Source organism: Gopherus flavomarginatus, chromosome 4 (assembly GCF_025201925.1).
Source record: "Gopherus flavomarginatus isolate rGopFla2 chromosome 4, rGopFla2.mat.asm, whole genome shotgun sequence".
NCBI classification, from domain to species: domain Eukaryota; kingdom Metazoa; phylum Chordata; order Testudines; family Testudinidae; genus Gopherus; species Gopherus flavomarginatus.
The window spans coordinates 116,136,864-116,162,224 of record NC_066620.1 but is presented as its reverse complement, the minus strand read 5'-3'; the positions used below and the strand labels follow the sequence as shown (position 1 = coordinate 116,162,224).

At 45.0% G+C, this 25,361-nt stretch overlaps 2 protein-coding genes across 9 annotated transcripts in view; one reads left to right on the top strand and one right to left on the bottom strand.

Annotated features, from left to right (window-relative positions):
* The window catches only part of MED23 (mediator complex subunit 23), a 111,853-nt gene that overhangs the window by 26,677 nt on the left and 59,815 nt on the right, over window positions 1-25,361 (bottom strand). Inside the window, exons 27-28 of one of the 6 annotated variants that reach the window (XR_007773882.1) lie at window positions 1,446-2,447; window positions 827-1,312 (exon numbers count right to left, since the gene is read on the bottom strand). The exons of 3 other annotated variants lie outside the window; for them this stretch is intronic. Coding sequence is in view for 1 of the 3 variants with exons in the window: in XM_050949456.1 (XP_050805413.1) it covers window positions 2,394-2,447 (54 nt within the window). In the remaining 2 variants the exon portion in view is untranslated. Of the gene's footprint in view, window positions 1-825; window positions 2,448-25,361 lie in introns of those variants that run through there. 2 more of the 6 variants (XR_007773881.1, XM_050949456.1) reach the window with 2 other exon arrangements.
* The window catches only part of ARG1 (arginase 1), a 75,684-nt gene that overhangs the window by 48,988 nt on the left and 1,335 nt on the right, over window positions 1-25,361 (top strand). The window contains exons 1-7 of one of the 3 annotated variants that reach the window (XM_050949844.1): window positions 6,972-7,148; window positions 16,984-17,056; window positions 19,646-19,817; window positions 21,205-21,358; window positions 21,854-21,948; window positions 23,806-23,910; window positions 25,176-25,312. In XM_050949844.1, coding sequence (XP_050805801.1) covers window positions 7,089-7,148; window positions 16,984-17,056; window positions 19,646-19,817; window positions 21,205-21,358; window positions 21,854-21,948; window positions 23,806-23,910; window positions 25,176-25,312 — 796 coding nt within the window. In that variant the 5' untranslated portion in view covers window positions 6,972-7,088. Of the gene's footprint in view, window positions 1-6,971; window positions 7,149-16,983; window positions 17,057-19,645; window positions 19,818-21,204; window positions 21,359-21,853; window positions 21,949-23,805; window positions 23,911-25,175; window positions 25,313-25,361 lie in introns of those variants that run through there. The other 2 variants (XM_050949843.1, XM_050949847.1) reach the window with 2 other exon arrangements.

Here is a 25,361-nt window from a genome sequence, read left to right as displayed (position 1 = left end):
CAGTCCAGCAGTAATTCAAGAGAGTTTTGTGATGTTGTGCAGTCAATATGGTTTTATAAGTTAATATAATGTATCTGAGATATGCTTCATGCAAAAGGTCTCTTGGTAAGGTATCATTACAAAGCTTATAATCTACTGAGTGTAATCATCTTATTTCTATTAATGTACCACTCTTCTATCTGAAACTGGAATATGAAATATAATTCTGAGGGCCTATTGTAATTATGTAAAGCGTGGGCTGTTAATGGTGGTTTGGAATCTTGATGACTACCATTAACGAGGACCATTGTCTGGAAATGGTTGTGTTTTACCTGTAAGTCTTCCTATATACCTGTGATGGTGAAGGAGTTCATGTTTCCTCTCAGCCTTTCCATGATTTCTAAAACATGCATTCTTGGTAAGAGATGGCCTCTTCTGCCCGGCGCTGGGACTTATGGGGTGATAGTCCTGCACTCTGATGGCAGAGATCAGTGGGAAGAGTTGTTAGAGGGCTCACAAGACCCTCTTCTGGGAGGTTCATCCCACTCCAGAACTCCCTCCCGGGGTGGGTCACCAGCAGGGCCGGAGCTTCCATTGAGGCGAACTAGGCAATTGCCTAGGGCGCCAGGATTTTCGGGGGGCGGCATTTTGCCGGGGGGGGCCTGGCAGGTGGCTTCGGTGGACCTGCCGCAGTCGTGCCTGCGGAGGGTCCGTTGGTCCGTGGCTCCGGTGGATCTGCCACAGGCATGCCTGAGGACGGTCCGCTGGTCCCCGCGGCTCCAGTGGACCTCCTGCAGGCATGGCTGCGGCAGCTCCACTGGAGCTGCGGACCAATGGACCCTCCACAGAAATGGCTGTGGAAGCTCCACCGGAGCAGCGGGAGTGGCACGTGGGGCGGCGAAATGGCCGTGGGCCTAGGGCGCGAAAAACTCTAGCGCCGGTCCTGGTCACCAATGGCTGAAATCACTCCTGATTGGTAGAGGGCAGTGGGAGGAGTTGTTAGAGGGGGTCACACGACCCAGTTTTGGATGGGTCATCTTGCCCCGGAGCTCCCACGATAGGTCAAATCTTTTGGGACAGTCCCATGGGTGCAAAACACCTCCTGATTGGTAGAAGGCAGTGGGAGGAGTTCTTAGAGAGGTCAAATGACACAGCTTGCTTCCAGTCAAGTGTCTGGCTTGACCCCGGAAGTAATACCCCCATTGACGGGACTTCTGGTGACAGATGGGCAGGGCTTAAGGGGTCAAGGGGCGGGGTTGATGTTTGATTGATGGTGGGGCCCTTATACTATGCTGTCCAGGGCGTCTGGGTCCTATAGAAAGGCATCGTTGAGCTGTCGAGAGATTTTTCAGAAAAGAAGCAAGTATAAGTTCCCACTGCTTGTTTTTAGATTTACACAACCCCGGTTCCTAACCCCATTACACACACACAAATCCTCTAACATTACTTCTAAATTGTTCATTTACCTGAGCGACGTCTTTTCTGTTCACCTTTTCCGCTGGTGACTCCCCCGAGCTGCGAGATATTCTCAAATCTATCAGTATGCACCACAGGCACTTGCAAGTGCAAGCCCATTTGTCTGTGTATCCTTCAGATGTGTACAGGCTGATAAAAGTCCATGCAAATAACGTAATGACCTGATTTTGAAAAAAGCTCAACACCCAGCAGTAGTTATTTAAGTATTACTCTAAAAAATACTACTATCAGCGCTGCATGTCACACATACACCCTATTTTTTTCCAAGCCAACATCTCCCCTATGAAGGAATACTGGACTCCCAAGGCCAATCATAAGAACGGCCATAGTGCATCAGACCAAAGGTCCATCTAACCCAGTATCCTGTCCTCTGACAGTGGCCAATGCCAGGTGTCCCAGAGGGAATGAACAGAAAAGGTAAATCAAGTGGTCCATCCCCTGTTGCCCATTCCCAGCTTCTCCCCCCCCACAAACCAAGATATACACGGGGGAAGGAAAGATGCCATGCAACAACAGTAAAGTGCCGAGGAGCAACTTTCTTGTAACACTGAGCGGAGAATTTATTAAAACAAGGAAAACAGCATTATTCCTAAACCTACTCTGTCCCTCAGTCTGTTTAACTGCAGAGCTTCTGCTTAGACCTTCCCGTCTGGCTCCCTGCTTCAGATTTAAAGGAACAGTAAGTACAGATATCCTCAAGGAAAGTTTCTCCTTGTACTTTTTGAGTTTTTTCTGCTTATTCCCTCTAGTTTTAGTCCCTTCATCACATCTCGGCTTTCCTGATGGGCGGATGAGCAGGGTGTTTCCTCCCATTTGGCCTGTCCACTGCCCCCAGGATGTTTACAAAGCGTATGTCGGTGGTGGCGGCCTACCTCAGGCGCAGTGGGGTCCAGATCTTCCCCTATCTGGACAACTGGCTGGTCAAGGGCAGCTCTCGGTCACAGGTGCGGGATCATGTGGCATTCCTTCTGTCCACGTGTGCCACTCTGGGCCTGTCGGTAAATGACACCAAGTCCACGTTAGTCCCGGTGCAACGCATAGAGTTTATCGGGGCGCTCCTGGACACCATGTTGGCCAGAGCCTCCCTCCCACCGGAGAGGTTTGAGACCCTAAAAGAGCTCATCGACATGATCACAAGGTTTCCAGTGACAACAGCCAAAGCATGTCTCCAGCTCTTGGGTCACATGTCAGCGTGCACATATGTGGTCCATTGTGCAAGACTCAGGATGAGGCCCCTCCAGCTATGGTGGGCCTTGGCGTTCTCCCAGGTCAGAGACAGGGTGGATAACTGGTGATCGCCTCCTTATGATGGTGGTCCTCCCCAGGGAACATGCTCCACGGAGTCCTATTCAGAGGCAGGCCCCTGTGGATGGAGCTGGTGTCCAATGCATAGGACCTGGGGTGAGGAGCCCATGTGGGGAATGTTCAGACACAAGGTCTGTGGTCTGCACAGGACCTAGCCCTCCACATAAACTTCAAGGAGCTCAGGGTAGTCCGGCTGGTGTGCGTGGCATTCCGTAACACCTGGAGGGCTGGGTGTCAGGGTTCTCCTGGAAAACATGGCCTCGATGTTTTACATAAACAGGAAAAGCAGGGTCTGATCCTCTGCCCTCTGCCAGGAAGCCCTCAGGCTGTGGGACTTCTTTATAGCCCATGACATTTGCCTACAGGCTACCACCTATCGGGCACCTGGAACTTGTGGGTGGCTTGCTTGAGTAGGGACTTCTCTCAGCACGAGTGGTCTCTTCACCCAGAGGTGGTGCACAGATCTTTCCGAGAGTGGGAAATTCCCCAGGTGGACCTGTTTGCGACTCGTCAGAACTGTCGCTGACCCCAGGGGAACTGGGACAGGACGCTATCTCCGATGCCTTCCTCCTGTCCTGGTCAGGCCAGTTCCTCTATGCCTTCCCCCCATTCCCACTGATAGGCAAGTCCTGGAAAAGATAAAGACGGACAGGGCCCGGGTCCTCCTGGTTGCCTCGGCCTGGCCAAGGCAACATTGGTATGAGACCCTCATGAGCCTGGTGGTCGCCCTGCTGTGGCCGTTGCTGTCTCGCCCGGACATGCTTTCCCAGGACCAGGGCCACCTCTTCAACCCCAACCTAGTGGCACTCCACTTCACAGCACAGCTGCTCAATGGTTAGGCCAAGAGGAAAAGGCATGCTCGGAAAGAGTTCAACGCGTCCTCTTGGAAATCAGGCGACCCTCCATGCGCCGAGCCTACTGGGCAAAGTGGTCTCAGTTTTCCTAATGGGCGGATGAGCAGGGCATTTCCCTCGTAGTTTCCCCGATCCAGCTAATTTTGAACTATCTCCTTCACTTTAGAGCCCAGGGCCTGGCGCCCTCGTCCATCAAGGTGCACTTGGCGGCCATATTGGCCTTCTACTCACCAGTGCAGGGCCACACGGTGTTTTCCCATGCCATGACTGCCTAATTCTTTAAGGGATTGGATCGTCCCTTCCCGTACATTCGGACCCTACTCTGCCAGTGGGACCTGAACCTAGTGCTGGCTCGCCTTGCGGCCCCCTCCATTTGAGCTGCTAGCTACATGCTCCTGGTCGCACCTCTCATGGAAGGTAGCCTTCCTGGTGGTGATCACGTCGGCTAGGCATGTCTCAGAATTTGGGGCCTTCACCTCTGAGCCCCTGTACATGGTATTCCATAAGGGTAAAGTCCAGCTCCGTCCACATCCTTCGTTCCACCTGAAGGTGGTTTCTGCCTATCACATGGGTCAGGACATTTTCCTGCCAGTCCTCTGCCCCAAGCCCTATGTGTCCAGTGAGGAGAGCTGTCTCCACATGCTGGATGTGAGACAGACTTTGGCTTTTTACTTGGAGTGGACTAAGCCATTCAGGAAGTCCTTGCAGCTGTTCATTGCCTTGGCCAAGCGCATGAAAGATCAGCTGATCTCCACTCAGTGGCTCTCCAATTGGATCACCTCGGCTGCATCTGTGACAACCCACATCTTAGAAGAGTTAAATGCTTGACAATTGGACCCCAAACGGATGGCTGCTTGTGCATTTGATGGAGTTGCAAACTTCTCTGGAAGACATGGTGGAGTACAAGCTTTGCTCAGAGAAAAGTGTAACCCTAATCTCTCCTATACACACTGCAGAGGCCATCTACTCCAACTAGCGCTAGTATGAGCGGCAGACTCTTTAAAAGACATTTTAAAAAGCTATAAATTTAATGTCTTCATTATATTCTTTTTCAGCAAGCGTCCAAAAAGACTGAATATCTTGGAAAATATAGAAGATATACTGGGACTGAAGTTCAAATTAGTCCAACCTGGGAAAACCCTCTGGCTCTCTCTTAAGTGATTCTTGGCTGTTGTCTTAAATTACTCCAGTCGTTATTACTGGCTTTGGAAAGTATCTACCAAGATGAGATGGATCTAAGTAGGGAGGCTGTTGGATTACTTTTGCTACTATGTTCAGACATGACTACTGCCATTCTCTCTCTTGTAAGTCTACTGTTGAAACCACTTGGGTCATTAAACAATGCCATCCAGGCATCTGCTACAACAGTAGATCTTTGTCCAGCAATAGAAGCTACATTTGGATCAATTAAAGAGCTATCCATTGAAAAAGTACTGGAAGAAGCAAAGACTTCAGTCCAGAAGTTGACTAATGAAGGAATTTATATTGAATCCTTAAGTGAAGAGGACAAGTGTTTGTTAAGACGACTGAAAAAGTACTGAGACTTGATTCTTAAAAATCTACAGCAGCGACTTCTAGATTCTACTCAACCTCTATGTAGCTTTTACAGATCCCTGTCCTATAAAACACTGACTGTTGAGGTGAAGTGAGGCACTACCAGCAATGGGGCTGCCATCATGTGCTCAGGACAGAATAGAGAATTTGAACACAGAGTGGAGTATCATACGACAAATGAATGAAGATTTGACTTCAACTTCTTTTTTATCATCACTAGTGGTTCAACTCGATCTTTATGCTATGTCTCCCGGGCTGAAAGAACTAGGAAATCATCTCTTGCTATTTCCAGTCACAACCACTATAGCTGAGAGTTCTTTTTCATCATTGAATAGAATTTTGTGTCCTGAAAGAAGTCACCTTCTGCCTGATCTTGTGAATGAACTAATGAGCATATCAATTGAAGGAATGGAAATAATGGACACACGAGAAGCCCCCAAAGGTGAACGCATTGCATTCAAGAAGTTCATTAACAGAGTTGTGCAAAATTATAACAAGAAACCAAGAAGGATGTAGATGTCGTGCTTCATAGAAGGCTCGAGTAACCAACTTCAATTTGTGTGATGATTTAAAAACATGAATTAAATCTTATAAAATGGTTATGAAACATTTTCCAGTTTTTACTATGGTGCCATACAGCCCACCTTCACCCTCACGGTCTCACCCCTCATCGGCCCGAACCACTCCCCTGCCCCACCCGTAAATTCAGAACACCTCCTTCCCCCAATTTCAATTCTGGGGAAAACACTGCTGAGCACCAATGCGCTAAATGAATCAGATTCTTTCTAGGGATCTCAGATTGGGTCCTCAAAAAATGGAGGCACCAAAAAATAATTACTCACTTGAAAACTTTGGCTGTTGCCTGACTCAGCAGTGTTTTAACACTTCCTAGACTTGTTAACAGCCACATAAAGCTGTTAAGCTCCCAAAAAGAGTAAGTTTGTTTCTTTCAGATTTTATCCTCTATCATCAAAATTGTATTTGGACTATACACTCTGCATCCCGAATAGACTCAGATAGCTATTTTCAGAGGCCGGGAGTTAGATTTTGTAGTGGGCAGGCACACCCTTGCTATCTCCTGTGTGTGCACTGGAGTGCAGATCTAGCACTGATGCACAAAAGTATCTTCAAGGGACTCCAGAGATGTGAACTATGACTATGTCCTGGTTTTGTCTGTCCCTTCCAGATAGGAAGGCTCAGGACCTGCACTAATACAGGGCAGATCATACTGATTGGGTAATATGAGACAGGGAATGGGTTCAGGAAACCTAAAAAGGCTTTTAAATAATAGTTACTGGAGCGCAGGGGAGGTGTTTATAAACCTGTCACTTAATGAAGTCTTATCCATTTATCTACTACAAAAGGATATATTAATACTGAGAAGGCTGTTGGATTTTAAGGTTCCTTTTAAACCACGGAATTTAAAATTAAGAAGCTAAAGCTATAGTAGAACAGCAACAGGCTGCAGCAGGTGTACTTTCCTGAAGGATAAAGGCCTTCTACTTCACAATATACTCAAGAAACATATTGCCCTGTCACATACACCACAACAAGGTGTGCTACTTAACACTTGCAAAAGAGTTAGAAGCTTGGCACGCAAACTGCTGTGAATGAACAAGCTTGCCATAATTATGTAAAATTAAATAATAATGAATACAAAATACACAGTTAATGGGGTTATTCTCTTGCACAGACTCAAGGACAGGAAAGTGGCAATTGCTGATGCTGTTCTTATGCAATTGCTCTTTTCAGTGGGTGGAGTAAAAGAACTCCCAGCCCCTCCCTTCCACCCATAGCTTCCCTTCAGTTATAAATGGGAGAAAGCTAACCTCTGCCAGTGAAAGGGTTGGGAGCCTGCCTTCCAACAGAAGGGACCTGTTCCACCTTGGTGAGATCCCAGAGGGGAAGGTGTGTGGCAGAATGAGTGTCAAACCAAAGACCTCAATCGGAATCGTCTGGGCTCCTTTTTCAAAAGGACAGGTAGAGTGTCTCTAATTTTTCTAAAATGTGCTTATAAATGCTTGTGTTTAGGGGGTTTTAGACTGGAAATTATGAAGCCATTACTGTCTGTGACCTTTGTTCCTTGTTTCTCTTGGTCTCATTCTCTTTATTAGAAAGTGGGGCATAAAGAATATCGAGTAAGCTACACGTCTAGGACTTTCACCCATGTCAGTCCCAAAGGCAACACTTAGCTTTGTTTTGTTCTTAGTGCAAATGTTATATTTCAAAAAAGTTACTTAAATTCTGTTTGATTTGAGCAACTGAAGCACAAGACAACTTTCTCTCTCCCCACACCAACTTTGCAGACTTCAAACCTCCCTTATTAATATATTGCACACTTGTCATGAGCAGAGTCTTCATTCATGGATGAATGCTGCTCTTGTAAATATGAGCAAAAAGTTGAGTAAAATATAATTACACTATTATTGTTAGGAATCTGCAGTCTTTATTTGTGTAATATGGGAGTTCTCCTTATCTTAAATGACATCTTGCAGGGGAGAATTCCGGATATACACCTCCCCGAACACACTGAAATCAGTGCAATCATGCTTAATTCAATAATTAGGCATGGCCTACACAATGCCTCTGATGTGATTATACTTGCTTCCAGATTACACCCTCCGCCATCGTATATGTAATAATGTGCTTCCAAGAATGATATTTTCTCCTTTAATTCTGAAGATGGTAACTTCCCTCCGTCCCCCCTCAGACATGAGTTCATGGCAGCGACATAGGAAATAAATACACAAGTAAAGAGAGAATAGTGTTATGGAAATATTAGCTCAGTAACTTTTGTGAAGCAATACTATTCAAAAACAAATACAAAGAATAAAAAGCTGGTTGGAAAATGTTTTTCTGCAGGAAAAAATGTTTTCAGAGGAAAATTAAAAACTGAAATATTTCAGTTCTGAAGTTTTGCCACTGTGTCTCATGTGAGTTGTAATTCAGGTGTATCTTGCTCCTGTTCTCCTCTATAAGCCAGGCTCCCTAGTCAGATTCCATCTTTCATAATGTATAACAGTCTCCCCTCAGTGGGGTTGTAGGGGTGGGAGGGTGAAGCAGCATGGGAATCATGTGGCCATGGTGCACCATGAAAGATGAAGTCCAGCCGGGGGCCTGGACCACAGATGAGAATAGCAGCACGAGGCACCATAGCAGCACTTCACAAGTGAAATGTCTTGGTATTCAGTTTTGGGGTGGGCGGGGGGGAAGCAGATAATTTTAACAAATAAATTGTTTAGTCAAAATGCAATTTGCCATTGAAAATCAGGTTTGATGGAAATTTTCAATCAGCTCTAGTCTGTTTAGAAATTCCTACCTCAATCAGCTTTACGTATTGGTCCAGTGGCAAAGCTGACCACCGTCTGGTGGTCTTCCTATATAAACAGTATGACTATATGACTAAACAGTGTTATATAGAAAACTAAATTTAAGTCACCTTATTTTCAGGGGTGCTGAGCTCCTGCCCCTCCAGTTAAAAATCAGTGGCAGTTGTAGGTGTTCAGCACTTTTAAAAATTAGGTCCTCTTTTGTAAGGCTTTCCTTCAGATAAACTTACTACTTCACTCCCAAGCTGAGCTTTTCCTTAGGAAAACCCTGCCTTCTTCAGCCTGCTGTAAGGGCATGGTCTTCAGTCCCTTTTTATTCAGCTAGCAGCATTACCCTGTGCTGTAGCCCAGTTCAGCTTTGTCTCAGAAACAAAATTACACACACTGGAAAAGAAACAGATTCTCTTTCCAGCCTGGCATGTGCTTGCTCCTGTTACTAGCCTACTCTCTTTCTACACACTCCATTTCCAAACTGTAAAGTGCAACTGAGGGTGAGAGTATGACTTGTAGTTAGCTACATACACTAATTAAAGTAACATGCCCATTTATTCTTTTTGAGAGTTATTCCATTTCTGCAATCCATTCCTTTAAAAAAACCTCACCCCAAGTATCACAAAAAATTATAATGTCTAGATGGATACAAACATGCAATACATAACGTTCTGCTTTGGCTGGGCTGCTTGTACTCAGAGGTGTTAGCTGGACTTGCTTTTCTTTCACTCTCTCTCTTAATTAGCCTACAGTATTGTGATGTGTAAACAGTTGCAGCCTCTGGGGTCCCAGGTCCCGGAATGAATGTGTATAATGTAGGGCCAGATTTTGAAAAAAACTCAGCCTCCAATGTTCCAAGTGCTTTTGAAGATCTGGCTCCAGCGGTGGGAGCTGATCACTTTCAGATGCGATTTTATCTCAACTTCCCCTCCCCCCCCCCCACCCCAATAACAAGCAAGGAATTTAAAGTATGTGTGGAATGGAATCTGTTAAGGAACATTGAGAATGAAATTCCTAACATTTTCACATGTGAATATCAAAGTTATACTCTGCAACTGGGCCTGTGCCTGCTCCGCCCCTTTGAAAATCAGATAGGATTCAACATTTGTAAGTTATATACACCCTCTTGTTTCTGAGCATAAGTGAAGACACCAACTGATGCGGCTAAAAAGAAACTGACTCTGTGGGGGCAAGTTATTTCATATTTGCCTATTTTAGGGTTTCTTCCACCTTCAAAGGGGAAAAATTACATTTCTCTTCTAGCCCAGTTAGGTGGTACCAGTCATTGATGGAGAAAAGATATGAGAGTAGATAGAACACTGGTCTGATTCAACATGGCTGTTTCTCTTATGACATAATTTATTGGTATTAGAATATAGCTATTTCATTTTAAATGTGTTTGTTTCAAAAACTCATTTTGGTGTTAGATAAAGCATCTCTTTCCACTGTGAAATAGTTTGTAGTAGAAAGATAAGAACAGACAGGAATAAACAATGAAGATGTTGTTTTGTATTTCTGGCACTGGACTGGTACTCAGGAAACTTGGATTCAGGACATGCTCTGCACAGACTTCCTAAGTAACCTTAGGCAAGCCACTTAATTTTTCTGAGCCTCAGTTCCCTATCTATAATATGACAGTACTTTTTTTCTCCCACTTTTTGTTCCATTTAGATTGTAAACTCTTCAGGGCAAAGACTGTCTCTTACTATATATATATATATGTACATATAATAGAAGGATGCAACAGTGTTATTAGGGCATTAACCTAGGATTTGGGAATCCTGGATTCAAGTCCCTGCTCCACACTAACTGTGTGACCTTGGGGAAATCACATGGATTCTCAGATTCCTCCTCTGTAAAATGGAGATAATAGCACTTCTCCTCACAGGGTGTTGAACATTAAAGATTGTGAGGTGCTCACATACTGCATTAATGTGGACAATATGAGTAACTAATCCTAGCTAGGGCTCGTAGATGCTACTGTAACTAAAATAATATATTTTATTAAGGTTACCTGGACTGATGTTCCATTACCTGAAAAATTAGAATAATGGGCTTGATGCTTGTAAACTACATTTCAAGGGCCTGGGGTCCCTTAAGGTGCAGTTAAGTGCACCCATGGATCTATTACAGTAATTTGTTTTCTGTGCCCTATTTCAACTACAGCCCTGATCTGCACCTGGGTCTATGTGGGTGGATCCATGCAGAGCCTGATTCATTTCAACATGGACTAGCTGGCAGGATAGGGACCCAGATTTCTTTCCTGGATAGGATTTTTGCCTCCTGTACTTACATCAGAACAGAATAGGTGCTATACTTGTTTTTCTTCTGTTAAGGTTTTTTCCCCCACTTTGAACTTTAGAGTACAAATGTGGGGACCTGCATGAACACTTCTAAGCTTAATTACTAGCTTAGATCTGGTAACACTGCCACCACCCAGAAATCTTAGTGTTTGGGGCACTACCTGTCCCCCCCAAAATTTCCCCTCCCTGGGCTGCCTTGAGGGACTTCACCAATTCCCTGGGGAACACAGATCCAAACCCTTTGGATCTTAAAACAAGGAAATATCAATCAGGTTCTTAAAAAGAAAGCTTTTAATTAAAGAAAGAAAGGTAAAAATTATCTCTGTAAAATTAGGATGGAGAATGCTTTACAGGGTACTTAGATTCATATAGCCCAGAGGAAACCCGCTCTAGCCTTAGGTTCAAAGTTATAGCAAACAGAAGTAAAATCCTTCCAGCAAAAAGAAACATTTACAAGTTGAGAAAAACAAACATAAGACTAACACGCCTTGCCTGGCTAAATTATTTACAAGTTTGAAACATGAGAGACTGAGTCAGAAAGATTTGGAGAGCCTGGATTGATGTCCCGTCCCTCTCAGTCCCGAAAGCGAACAACGAACAAAACAAAAAGCACAAAACAAAGACTTCCCTCTACCAAGATCTGAAAGTATCTTGTCCCCCTATTGGTCCTCTGGTCAGGTGTCAGCCAGGTTTACTGAGCTTCTTAATCCTTTACAGGTAAAAGAGACATTAACCCTTAACTCTCTGTTTATGACACGCCCCCCAAATCTCAGACAGTGTGGAACCACACTGGCGGTGATTTCTTCCTAGAACTTTAGAATAAACAGATTAATAAAACACATGCACCTTTACATATACTACTAATTATACTGCTCTACAGCCAAAATGCTTCTGAAATAAATGTAGTCCAACTTTACTAATTCTGGGTCACTAAGAACAAAAATGATGCTTAAAATTGTTCATTGGCTCTAGTTTTCAAGATATGCTATTGGGTCAGTATATACGACCCTTGAGAATGCCGGAGGATAAGTGAGTTATAAAGGGAAGGGATCTCAATTTAAACCAGAAATGACTAAAAAACATCTTTGACTGGATCTATGAATAAATCTATGACTGGGTTTGGACAGTAGTTGCTTTTTAGGCAAAACAATGAATGATGCAATCTGAAGCTGGTATTGCATCATACGTGATATGAATTGCATCCTGTTATTCCTAGAAGTCATGGATGATGCAATCATAACGAAGCTTACATCACTCTGCTGAACAAATTGCCCTATATCAGCTCTAGAAATCATACAGTGTCATGCTCTCTTATTTGTCAGTGTTTGATTTTGCAAAGGGACACATTTCTGTTTAGCCAAAGTGAGCAGACCTGCCTCATACTTGTGTGAACAGTGCAGATAACTTCTGCTATGTTTGTGGTGAAGTGTCATTTGCATCACAAAAGCGCAGTATAACCACTATGGTTAAGAAAGCCTATCACCTTTCTTTTGGCTGCAAAATTGGAGATCAGGACAAGAGGTGGGCCCCACACATATGCTGCAACACTTGTGCAACAAATCTTCGCCAGTGGTTGAACAGGAAAAGGAAATCTATGCCTTTTGCAGTGCCAATGATTTGGAGAGAGCCAACAGATCATACCAGCAATTGTTCCTTCTGCATGGTGCCACCAGTTGGGAAAGGTGTGTCAAAGAAGAAAAAGTGGACTGTGCATTATCCAAACATTCCATCAGCTATACGTCCAATACCCCACAGAGAAGGACTGCCGGTTCCTGATGCACCAGAATCATTCTCACTTGAGTCAGACGAGGAAGAGGAAGAGGAGGAAACTTCTGGTCCTGAACCATCAATGTCATAGGACCCACATTTTCTCCCATCCTCCTCCTTTGAACCACACCTCATAACACAAGGTGAACTGAATGACCTTGTCAGGGATTTGGAACTACCCAAGAGTAAGGCAGAGCTGTTGGGCTCCAGACCACAGCAGTGGAATCTCCTGGCAGGCTATCAGGGCAAATGGAGCCCATCAATGCTTGCAGACTATTGCTGGACAGTGACAAGAGATGCTCCATTTAATGAATACAAGAGACAAGCCAAGAAGCGCCGAGTAGACACTGAATAGGACTAAACTATGTACATAATAGTTTTTTGCCTTTTGTTTCATAATAAATGTTATTGATATAACCCTTTTGCTGATTTTTAAAGTGTTACATAAACAGGACGGGTGAAATATTATCATGTAAAGCAACCATAAACACATGAAAAGACCTAGGTTTACAATTTATGATTAAAACTCTATCATCTACACAATATACATAGACATAAAATGTAAACTTAAATATCTTAGAAACAGTAGCCCATCAGTTGATTTAATTGTCATATTTGAATTCAGCACATCAAAATATATAATAAATATCACATTTTATCTCTGAAGCAGACGACTTCTCAAAAATTGTAGACCAGTGTTATGTAAAACTACAAGATATTTCACATTTCAAGGACAATTTTTAACCAGTTGATTCTGGGAAACTTTCATGGGAGAGTGCATCAGCTACTTTGTTAGAAGCTCCTGAAATGTGTTGAATTTCAAAATCTTAATCTTGGAGAGCTAAACTCCATATTAGCAGTTTTTTGTTGTTTTCCTTGGCAGTATGAAGCCACTTTAGTGCAGCATGGTCGGTTTGTAGCTGGAAACACCGTCCCCAAACATATGGGCGTAGCTTTTCCAGGGCATACACAATGGCGTAGCATTCTTTTTTACTGATTGACCAGTGGCTTTCCCTCTCAGACAGTTTCTTGCTGAGAAACACGACAGGATGGAAGTTTTGATCCAGTCCTTCTTGCATTAAAACTGCTCCTACACCACGCTCAGACGCATCTGTGGTTACTAGGAATGGTTTCTCAAAGTCTGGGGCCCTTAGCACAGAGTCAGACATAAGTGTTGCCTTAAGCTGGGTAAAGGCCTTCTGACACTTATTAGTCCACTTAACTGCATTTGGCTGGGTTTTTTTGGTTAGGTCTGTTAGTGGGGCAGCGATTTGGCTGTAGTGTGGTACAAATCGCCTGTAATATCCGGCCAAGCCTAAGGAGGATTGGACCTGTTTCTTTGACTTTGGGACAGGCCACTTTTGGATAGCATCCACCTTGGCCTGTAGGGGGTTTATTGTTCCTTGACCCACCTGGTATCCAAGGTAAGTCACTCTGTTTTGGCCTATTTGACACTTTTTAGCCTTAACAGTTAGTCCTGCCTGCCTGATGCGCTCAAAGACCTTTTCCAGGTGTTCCAGGTGTTCTGCCCATGAATCAGAAAAAATGGCCACATCATCGAGGTAGGCAACTGCATATTCTCCCAATCCTGCCAGGAGACCATCTACAAGTCTTTGGAAGGTGGCAGGTGAATTTTGCAGCCCGAAAGGAAACACATTAAATTCATACACCCCTGCATGGGTGACGAATGCTGACCTTTCTTTGGCGGGTTCATCTAGCGGTACTTGCCAGTACCCCTTGGTTAAGTTTATTGTAGAGATGAACTGGGCAAGTCCCAATTTCTCCAATAGCTCATCGGTGCGTGGTATTGGATAGTTGTTGGGACGAGTTACAGCATTTAGCTTACGGTAGTCCACGCAAAAGTGTATTTCCCCATCTGGTTTGGGAACTAGAACCACGGGAGATGCCCATGCACTGTTAGAGGGGCGGATTATACCCATCTGTAGCATGCTTTGGATCTCCCATTCTATAACAGCTTGGGCATGAGGAGACACCCGGTAGGGTGGGGTTCTAATGGGGTGAGCATTACCTGTGTCAATGGAGTGGTATGCCCATTCAGTTCGTCCTGGGGTGGCTGAGAACAATGGGGCAAAACTAGTGCACAGCTTCTTGATCTGTTGCCGCTGCAGACGTTCCAGGGTTGTGGAGAAGTTCACCTCTTCCATGCCACCATCATTTTTTCCTTCGTAGTAGACATCTTCAGGCCACTCAGTATCATCTCCTCCCTGGGCTGTAAACGGACAAACCTTTAAGTCTCTGGAATAAAAGGGCTTTAGAGAATTAACATGGTACACTTTAGTCTTTAGGGTGGAGGTGGGGAATGCTATGAGATAGTTAACAGCTCCGAGGTGCTCTTGGACCGTGAATGGCCCTTCCCATGATGCTTCCATCTTATGGGCCTGTTGCGCCTTCAAGACCATAACCTGGTTTCCTACCTTGAAGGAACACTCCCTGGTATGTTTATCATACCAGGCCTTTGCTCTTCCTGAGCATCCTTTAGGTTTTCTTTAGCAAGGCCTAAAGAGTGTCGGAGGGTGCTTTGTAGGTCGCTTACAAAGTCTAGAATGTTAGTTCCTGGAGAAGGCGTAAACTCCTCCCATTGCTGCTTCACCAACTGTAATGGTCCCTTAACCTCGTGGCTATACACAAGTTCGAATGGTGAAAACCCTAAACTGGGATGTGGTACAGCCCTGTAGGCAAAAAGCAACTGCTGCAACACTAGGTCCCAATCATTGGAGTGTTCATTTAAGAATTTACGTATCATGGCCCCCAAAGTTCCATTAAACCTCTCCAACAGTCCATTGGTTTGATGGTGGTAAGGGGTAGCTACCAAGTGATTCACCCCATGAGCTTCCCACAGATTTTTTATGGTCCCTGCCAGGAAATTAGTTCCCGAATCTGTAAGGATGTTGGAGGGCCAACCTACCCTGGCAAAAATGTTTGCTAAGGCCTGGCACACAATTTTAGTCCTGGTGTTGCTTAGAGCTACTGCTTCCGGCCATCGGGTAGCAAGTCCACGAAAGTCAGTATGTACTGCTTTCCCCTGGGGGTCTTTTTTGGGAAAGGACCCAGAATATCCACAGCTACTTGCTGAAATGGGACCACAATTATGGGGAGTGGCTGGAGAGAGGCTTTGACCTGGTCTTGGGGCTTTCCCACTCTTTGGTACACCTCACAAGCCTGGACATAATTAGCAACGTTCTTGCCCATACCCTCCCAGTGGAAGGACTTTCGCAACCTGTTTTTGGTTCTGTTCACCCCAGAATGGCCACTGGGATGATTATGGGCTAAGCTTAAGAGCTTTACCTGGTACTTAGTTGAAACTATCAACTGTTTTTGAGGATGCCAGCCTTCCTAGTGTCCACCAGAAAGAGTCTCCTTGTATAAAAGTCCTTGTTCTACAACAAACCGGGATTGGTTAGAAGAACTGAGAGGTGGTGGGGTGCTCCGTGCTGTCACCCAAGCTTTCTGAAGGCTATCATCTGCTTCCTGCTCAGCCTGGAGCTGTTCCTTTGAGGCTGGAGACATCAGTTCCTCCTTAGACTATGGTCCCTCTGGAAGCGATGTAGGTGATGGGTTTGTTTTCGTTGATTGTGAACAGCTGTCCGCTGGTGCACTAGGTGATATTTCAGGCTGAGCCTCTTGGGTAGGGTTGTCTGCTGTTTCTGCCAGTTCAGGCCCGCTGGTGCCCTCTGGCGTTGAAGTGGTAGATGGGTTTGCAAGCACTAGTGTCAGTGCTGGCAACGGTTCTGATGCTGGTTGCTTTTCCAGTTCCAGTTCTGGGACTATGCACTATGGTTGTTGCAGTCATTGGCAGGGGATCCTGTTCCACCACCACTGTCTGGGTCTCTGGTAACACAGACGGGGCCCTTGTGGATGGCTCAGGAACAGGGATGGGGATGGGTGGGGAAGCTTGCCTGGCTTGGCTGCGGGTGACCATCCCCACCCTCTTGGCCAGCTTTACCTGGTTGGCCAAGTCTTCCCCCAGTAGCATGGGGACGGGATTATTGTCATAGACTGCAAAAGTCCACATTCCTGACCAGCCCTTGTACTGGACAGGCAATTTAGCTGTAGGCAAGTTTAAAGTTTTTGACATGAATGGGTGAATTGTCACTTGGGCCTCTGAGTTTGGGGTTCACTAAGGATTGGTGGATAGCTGACACTTGTGCCCCGGTGTCTGTCCACGCGATGGACCAGCTAGCAGGATAGGGACCCAGATTTCTTTCCTGGATAGGATTTTTGCCTCCTGTACTTACATCAGAACAGAATAGGTGCTATACTTGTTTTTCTTCCAGTCAAATTATTTCAGAAGAGCACATGTGCACAGAATGTGGTGCTTAATGTAAATTCTGCTTCAAAACAGGTTTTCTATAACAATTGCTCAGGTACATGATCTGCCTGACTTCTTATATTTCATATTAATAGGCACTGCCAGGAACAGAAGAAGGGCCAGAAGCGGTGAAGAAAGCTGGCTTGATTGATAAACTAACAGCCCAAGGTATTTTTCAAATGGAAAACACAAATGTAAAATACAATTAACATTATAAACACACCAACAAGCAGGGGCGGCTCCAGGCGGCGCGTGCTTGGGGTGGCATGCCACGGGGGGCGCTCTGCCAGTCGCCGCGAGGGTGGCAGGCAGGCAGCCATTGGCGGCTTGCCTGCGGAGGGTCCGCTGGTCCCGCGGCTTCGGCGGACCTCCCGCAGGCACGAAGGCAGCCTGCCTGCCGCCCTCACAGTGACTCGCAGAGTGCCCCCCACGGCATGCCGCCATGCTTGGGGCGGAGAAATGTCTAGAGCCGCCCCTGCCAACAAGTACACAAGCAATGCTCTGGCATCTTCACTGAAATAAATGACTGAAAAGTATAAATAAAACCAAAACACTATGTTTGAAAATCTGCAGAAAATTGCAAAGTGCCTAAAAATCACAGAAGCTGTAAAAGATTTGTGCTCACAATTATTTGTTACCCAAGAGGATTCCTTAAGTGTTTTGAGATGCTTACCTTCTTCATGCAAATTGACCCAGAAACCCTTATTCTACCCTGCCCCTCCCCTTGGCCAGGAAAAGCATGTACTTATTTTAAATTTCTGGTGATGTCATCTTAGCAGATACTCACTTCGTAAGTCGAAAAGTAGATTCCCCTCCCCACCCCCCAGTCACTTCCTGTATAACTTTATATTTTGTGAAGTCTAACCAAAGGAGGGATAGCTATATATCAAGCCTGGCCTTTCAAATGTGTGTGAATGAAAAAAAACAGGCTTAGGCTGAAAATATGTTTCCCCTCCCCACCCCTCCAAACTGAAAACCACTGGAGAGATGTCTTCAAACGCTTCTGGAGCGAAGGGAAGCTCCCTATGTCACAGCCCCAGTGGTGCTTGGGAGGCTTAGAACTCTGCAGAAGTAGCAGAACCCAACATTTGTTTAGCGTTGAATGAACTGCTGCCTCCCCATCTGACGGAGCGCTGCCTTGTACTTGTACACTGCTGCTTACCTGGTACTTATAGTCCCCACTGCCGTAGTATCCGAGTGCTCTACAGTCTTGGATGTATTTATTCTCACAGTACCCGGGAGGTGGAGAAGTGCTACTAGCCCCATTTTTCAGCAGGGGAATTCGGGCGCAGACCAACAAAGTCACTTGCCTATGGTTACACGGGCAGCGTACAGCTGAGCAGGGAATTGAACCAGCGACTCTCAAAACTAGGGGAACACCGTAACCAGGACACCATTATTATTATTATTGGTATTCCTGCAGCACCTTGGAGTCCAGGACTCTACTGAGCTGGGTGCTGTACAACCACAGAACAAAACACCAATCCCTGCCCCCAAGAGCTCCCTTCCCTGTAAGCTAGCAGCAAGCTTCTTCCTCACCTGCCCTTGTTGACCATCTCCTAGCTACTCAGGAGGATGAAAGTTTGCTCTCCTACATATAAGCCTCTGGAAGCCATGCTAGTAATAGCAGTGTAAGCTCGAGCCTCCGGATTTTCAGAATGGTAACCTAGGCAAATGGGTGAGTTGGATTAGCAGCTGCTCAATAAGGAGCTAAACAAGAAAAGCAGAGGGCTTGGCTACACTGGAGAGTTGCAGCGCTGGTGGTGGGTTTACAGCGCTGCAACTTAGTAACTGTCCACACCTGCAAGGCACATCCAGCGCTGCAACTCCCTGGCTGCAGCACTGGCTGTACACCTGGTCTGCTTGGGGTGTTATGATTGCAGCACTGGTGATGCAGTGCTGCTCATCAAGTGTGGCCACCAAAAGCACTGTTATTGACCTCCAGGGTATTAGGAGGTATCCCAGAATGCCTGCTCACAACAAACCGGAAGAATGGCTGAACTCTGAGCTTCCCCAAGCTGCTTATCTAAAAAACAAACACAGCTGCTGTTTGCTCCAGCGAGCAAGCGGAGGCAGGCAGGGGAATTGCTTTGGAAGGTTCACAGCTGTTTGCTTGAAGACAGAAGTCACACGGCAGAGGGGGAGGGGGGAATCCGTGTTGAGCAGCTGCTTATGTGGTCTGAAGGCTATTTAGGAGTGCATAATTTGCATTTAGTTAATAAGAGAGGGGTGGGGGAAGGGCTCAAAACTTTTAAATTGATTGCAGGTTGGTGATGTGTATGTTCTAGTCCTTAGAACTTGCAGTACAGAGCTGACAGATGCAAAAATCCACTCTCTCTCCCCCATGTTCCCCCTCACCCCTCTCTTTTGAAAAGCACATTGCAGCCACTTGAACGCTGGGATAGCTGCCCACAATGCACCACTCCCAACAGCGCTGCAAATGCTGCAAATGTGGCCACACTGCAGCGCTGGTAGCTATCAGTGTGGCCACACTGCAGCGCTTTCCCTACACAGCTGTACGAAGACAGCTGTAACTCCCAGCGCTGTACAACTGTAAGTGTAGCCATACCCAGAGTTATAGATTAAGATGCAAGCAAAAAACACATCTAAGCATAAAATAGCTTTGCAAATTACATGTGATTTTCTCCATATTACCTGCTACACAATAATGTTCAATTGTTTTGAACAGGAAATTTTAAATGAAAAATGTACTTTCTTGTGACCTTTAATTTTTTCCTTCCACTATGCTAATCACAGGGTGTGATGTTAAAGATAGAGAGTTGAAGATTGATATCATTCCCGATGACCCCCCACATCATAATGCAAAGAATCCCCGAACTGTTGGGTGTGCAAACAAGAAGCTAGCCAGCGCTGTGGAAGAAGTGAAGAAGGATGGAAGAACCTGTTTGGTAGTTGGCGGGGATCACAGGTGCTTTGTTATACTTATCTGTGTAAAAGCATGAGTGGCTTTCAGAACTGCACAAACAACCCAAATGAAGAGCCAGTTCATTTTTAGCTAAGTTCTTTCAGTTCAATTTCAAGACTAGCAGCTGTCTGTTAAATCTGATCAAAAGTCTTTCCCTATTCCAAAACCCCTTTTAAAAGGTTGGTAGAAGAAATAATTAGCCATTCAAACAAGCCAAGGCTGTTTCCTACACAGGAGTGTTTGCATTTAAAAAAAATATATGAGGAACCCTCATTCCCGCAGAGGTTAACCTTGGAGTTTTATGTAGATTTGGGTCCTGATCCTGTAAACATTTATGCACACACATAATTTTACGCAGTGCAAATAGTTCCAATAAGGGAGGGATGGGTAGTTAATGTGGCTGTTCACCAAAGTGCCGATCCAGCAAAGCACTCAAGCACGAGCATCGCTTTAAAGAATGTAAATAGGGTTGGGATTCCCTCAGAGATCTCTCTTCATTCAGCGTCCCAAGAACTACAAATTTTGTCACTCAGGTATCATAATTTGGCATACAGCAATGCTGCGCTGAGTTGATCAGGGAACATCATAGCTCCAAAGTTATACAGAAACTATTTCTCTTCGTACACATTCACACATCTCATTACATTTACTAGACACTACATTTAGGATCAGATTGGTTAATCTGCAGGAACCGATCCCAGTAATACATGCTCTATCCATGTGCTGTCCATTTTAGACTTCCTCTTTACCTCATTCTCTACACTCCTAATTTACTTTGTCCCTTGTTATCTAGTTCATAGTAAATAGTTCCCTGGGTGTTCTCCCTCTTCCAAAGAATGAGGCTTCCACACAGGTGTTGATTACTTCAGGCCAGGTCTCAACAAGGAAGAGTCTCATTCAGTTCATTGGGAGTATTCAAACTGTACATCTTTAAGCACTTGTGTACTCCCAGCAAAGTGAAGAGGACAACTCACGTTTACACATGCTTGAGTGCTTTGCTGGATCAGGGCCAAAATTACCATTCTGGACCAGGGCACCTGTGCAGTATGTGAACTCGCTAGCCATTCTCCTGCCAATGTTCCAGTGTTTTGCCCTGTGCTTCTGGGAGAGTGTTGATCCCAAGCTCAACTCCATAGTATGCAGAAAGCCAGCCACATCCTTTCCTTTTCTAGCCTTCCTGGCTTCTCCCCACACAGAAGAAATATAGCATTTCCAGTGCATGAGGAGCCTTCCTTGGCTGCATAGCAGGCTGCAGATTTTCATCCTCAGAGAATGTTTTGCCACAACAAATGCTTTTAGAAATAAGTTTAGCATGGTGCTGTGAGAAGAAAAATACGTTGTGTGATGTGCCATGTAATGTCTATGTTTACGCATAACTCTGTCTATTCAGCTTGGCAATTGGAAGCATATCTGGCCACGCAAAGACTGAACCTGATCTTGGTGTAATTTGGTTTGATGCCCACGCTGATATTAACACTCCACTGACATCATTATCTGGGAACATGCATGGGCAGCCTGTGGCTTTCCTGCTAAAGGAACTGAAGGTAATACAATTGCCATCACTCTTTACATTGCAAGTATCTTGGAAACTCGTCCTAAACAGATGCGGGTTCTTGCTCATCCTCTGCTGCCCTTGATTACTACTGTAACATTTAGAATTAGTAAGGGAACCTGCCCATCTACTTCCTCATATTGGGACCCCTTCTCCCTCATGGATCACCCATGGCTCCTGTGGGCAAGAAGCCTGGCAGTCCCTGCCCTGAACCCTTAGGATCAGCAAGCAAGGGGCTTCAAAGCTCTGCCCCTGGTTGGAAGTCATGGTAAAAGAGGACCCCCAAGGACCCAGTGTCCTATGGCTCTGATTTGGGTGCAAGGTTTGATTTTCAGCCTGATTTCAATCCATCCAACCTTTCTACACTCACATTTTGGGCTTTTTAAGAAGTCAAACCTTATTCTCCCCATCCCACCCCACTTTGAGGAGGCGGCTGGTTGTTATGGGGGTAACGTAGTAAAAATAAAACTTCTTTTGATCCTCTGAGGTGTCTGGTGTTCCAGGATTCAAGTGGTTAAAGCCATGCCTGTCTGTTGAAAACATTGTGTATATTGGACTAAGAGATGTGGACAAAGCTGAACAGTGAGTCTAGTTCCTCTCTCAACAGTGCTCAAATGCCACACTTCCCTTGCCTAAATGGATGTGTGGTGTTGCTGCAGACTGCAAAGTAGGTGCCTCCTTGATCAGTGTGAGGCTTCATGTGATGTGATTTGAAACAACTGGCTAGGCAGTAGCACTGCAGAAAATAATCGGAGAGAGGAGGAGGGGAAGTGGGATATAGTGGATCACAAATTGAATATGAGCCAATAATGTGATGCAGTTGTGGAAAGTCTAATATTCTGGGATATATTAACAGAGTGTTGTATGTAAGACATAGGAGGTAATTGTTCTGCTCTACCTGGCCCTGGTGAACCCTCAGCTGGAGTACTGTGTCCAATTCTGGGCACCACACTTTAGGAAAGATGTGGCTAAATCAGAGTGTGTCCAGAGGAGAGCAACAAAAATGAGAAAAAAAGTGTTAGAAAATCTGGCCTCCAAGGAAATGTTAAAATTAAATTGCGGGGGGGAATCTGAAAACGGTCTTCAAATATATTAATGGCTGTTATAAAGAGGACGGTGGTCTACTGCTCTCCCTGTCCACTGAAGATAGAACAAAAAGTTATGGGCTTAATCTGAAACAAGGGAGATTTAGGTTAGATATTTGGAAAACTTTAACTATAAAAGATAGTTAAGGACTACAATAGGCTTCTGTTTTAGGAAGTTTTTAAGAACAGATTAGACAAACACCTACCAGGGATGGTTCAGGTTTACTTGGTCCTGCCTCAGCCCTAGATTCTATGATAAGAGAAAATAAAGCAGAAAATAGGTCCACCTTCCCCAAAGACAGACAGCCAATGGACAAAATCTGCAATATATAAATCAAGAACTGCAGGAAGCAGATACTATCTTTAAATATCATCTCACCTCAAAAGATCAAGCTCCATTCACCAGGAGTGATTTCCCTCCTCTCCTCTCATATCTGCTTCGTCCGCTCACGTTCATGAGTGAAATGTTGGGGGGAAATCCAGTGACTACGAAGATTTCCTCCCAAACTGCTCAATCCCTTTTTGCTGACTGAATGAAGCCTGCACCCACAGCCATCAACACCTCTTCTCTACCTTTAGCTCTCTCCTCAAACCAGCTGCCTGCTCCTCTCCTGTGCTGAGGAGTCTCTCCAATTTCTTCAAAGAGAAAAGATGCAATCCAGCAAGAACTCCCACCTTCCTGCCCATCCCCTACTCTGTACATTTCAACTTTTTAACCTCAGTCTGTCTCTCACAGGTCTGTCTCCTCCTTGTCCTCTGCTGCCCAATTCATCCTCTCTACATCACCTGCTTAGCTTTCTCTGCTTTCCTTTGCCTCCTCTCTTATCCTCACCCACCCAACTGGTTCTTTCATCTTCAGTCATCTGTTTCTCCAATCAAAAACTATCTTTGATCAACTCCTGCCTGTCCAGCTATTGCTCCCATCCCTTCCTCTGTTTGCCTAAACCAGCACATGTATAAATACATACATTTTAAATCCAAATTTAAGAACTTAAATATTGATTTGTAGGCATCTAAATGGTGATTTAATGCATCCAAATTCCAAACTAAATAATATTTCAAATATAACCAATATAGATTAAGTGCCTATTTATGTGCTCAGGTACCCAAGTTCAAAAATTAAGCACTTCAATATAAGCAGAATACTTTACCTCCCACTCTTGCCTTTATAATTCATTCATCTGGTTGATAATTTGTAAGCAGAATTAAAATGTAAAATGTACTTAATATTTGTACTTAGTTCTCTGATGGAAGATAACATTTCAGAGATCAGTGCATTTACAAAATGCTGAAAAAACAACATACTTTTAGTTGCATTTATAAGCAGTTAATGTGTCTGCCATGTCTCTTTCAGCTATTTTCTGAAATCTCTGGGTATTAAATACTATTCAATGACTGAAATAGATCAACTTGGGATTGGGAAGGTGATGGAAGAAGCACTTGATTATTTGCTGGCCAAGTAAGTAAAGAAACTATTTCATTTTTTAAAATACAGGATAAAAATTACACTGCAACCCATTCTCAAAAATGATCAGGTAAATCACCCCAGAATTTTGAGATCCCGGTCAGTCACTGGAGCGCTCCATGGATGCTGAATAGATACCTGCCAGCACAGTACAGCAAAATTGTTTTAGGATAGTGGAGAAGAGGCCCTCTATATGTAATAGGACTATGTGATTATGTTAAAGTTCAACAGATCTAAGAGAACACGGCATATTTTGCCAAATACTCATGCATGTAAATCAAGCCAAATTTATGTACTGACAATCTGAACACAAAGATTAGAGAAACAAAATTTCTCCCTTGAGAGTTTTACAGCTCTACTGTACATACTAGATACTTTATAGATAGGTTTAGTCACGGGTATTTTTAGTAAAAGTCATGGACAGGTCACAGGCAGTAAACAAAAATTCACAACTCTTGACCTGTCCATGACTTTTATTATATACCTCTGACTAAAACGGGGACGGGGGGGGGGAAGAGGGGGCACTCAGGAGGGCAGCCTGGGGGACACCGCAAGTGCTTGCAGGGCGAGTGAGGTTTGTGGCCTGTGGGGTTCCACAGGTGCTCAGGGTGGGGGAAGTCTCGGCCCGGGGGGTGCTGCGGGTGTGCGGGTTGGTGGGGCTGGGACAGGCTCCCTAACTAGTTCCCTGGGAAGTGGTGACCCCAACTCCTAGCTTCACATGCTGCCTCTCCTCTGCCCCAAGCCCCGGTACTGCAGCTCCCATTGGCTGGGAACCGTGGACAATGGGAGCTGTGGGGGTGGTGCCTGCAGGCGGAGGCAGCACATGGGGCTAGGAGCTGAGGGAGTGGAATTGCTGTCACCCTTCCAGGGAGCACCCCCCCAAGGTAAGCATTGCCTCACACCCCAAACCCTAGCCCTGAGCGCCCCCCGCCCCCAAACTCCTGCTTCTGGAGGACTGGGGGTCCAAGACTGCACCAGCACCGGCCACTGCAGAAGTCAGAAGTCACGGAATCCGTGACTTTCGTGACAAACAGGGAGCCAATTTAGAATCTGTTCGTTGCTTCACTGTGACGCCGTCCATGGTAGTATGCCATTCCATAACTTCTTTATGTGGCACAAATATTTTTTAAGTAGGACACAAGAAGTCTCAATCAGGGGGCTTAAGTTTTTCCATTGTTTCTGAAGAACATTTTCACAGGACCACTTTACAGCTTCTCTGAACGTGTTTAATTGTATTCTCTTGTTTTCCACCTTTAAAGTAAGAAGAGACCAATTCACCTAAGTTTTGATGTTGATGGCCTGGATCCCTCTCTGACACCAGCTACAGGCACCCCAGTTCCTGGAGGAGTGACTTTGAGGGAGGGTATCTATGTAGCAGAACAACTTTATAAAACAGGTACAACAAACAGAATTGCTGAAGAGTGGAGCTCATGAAAATTAAAATT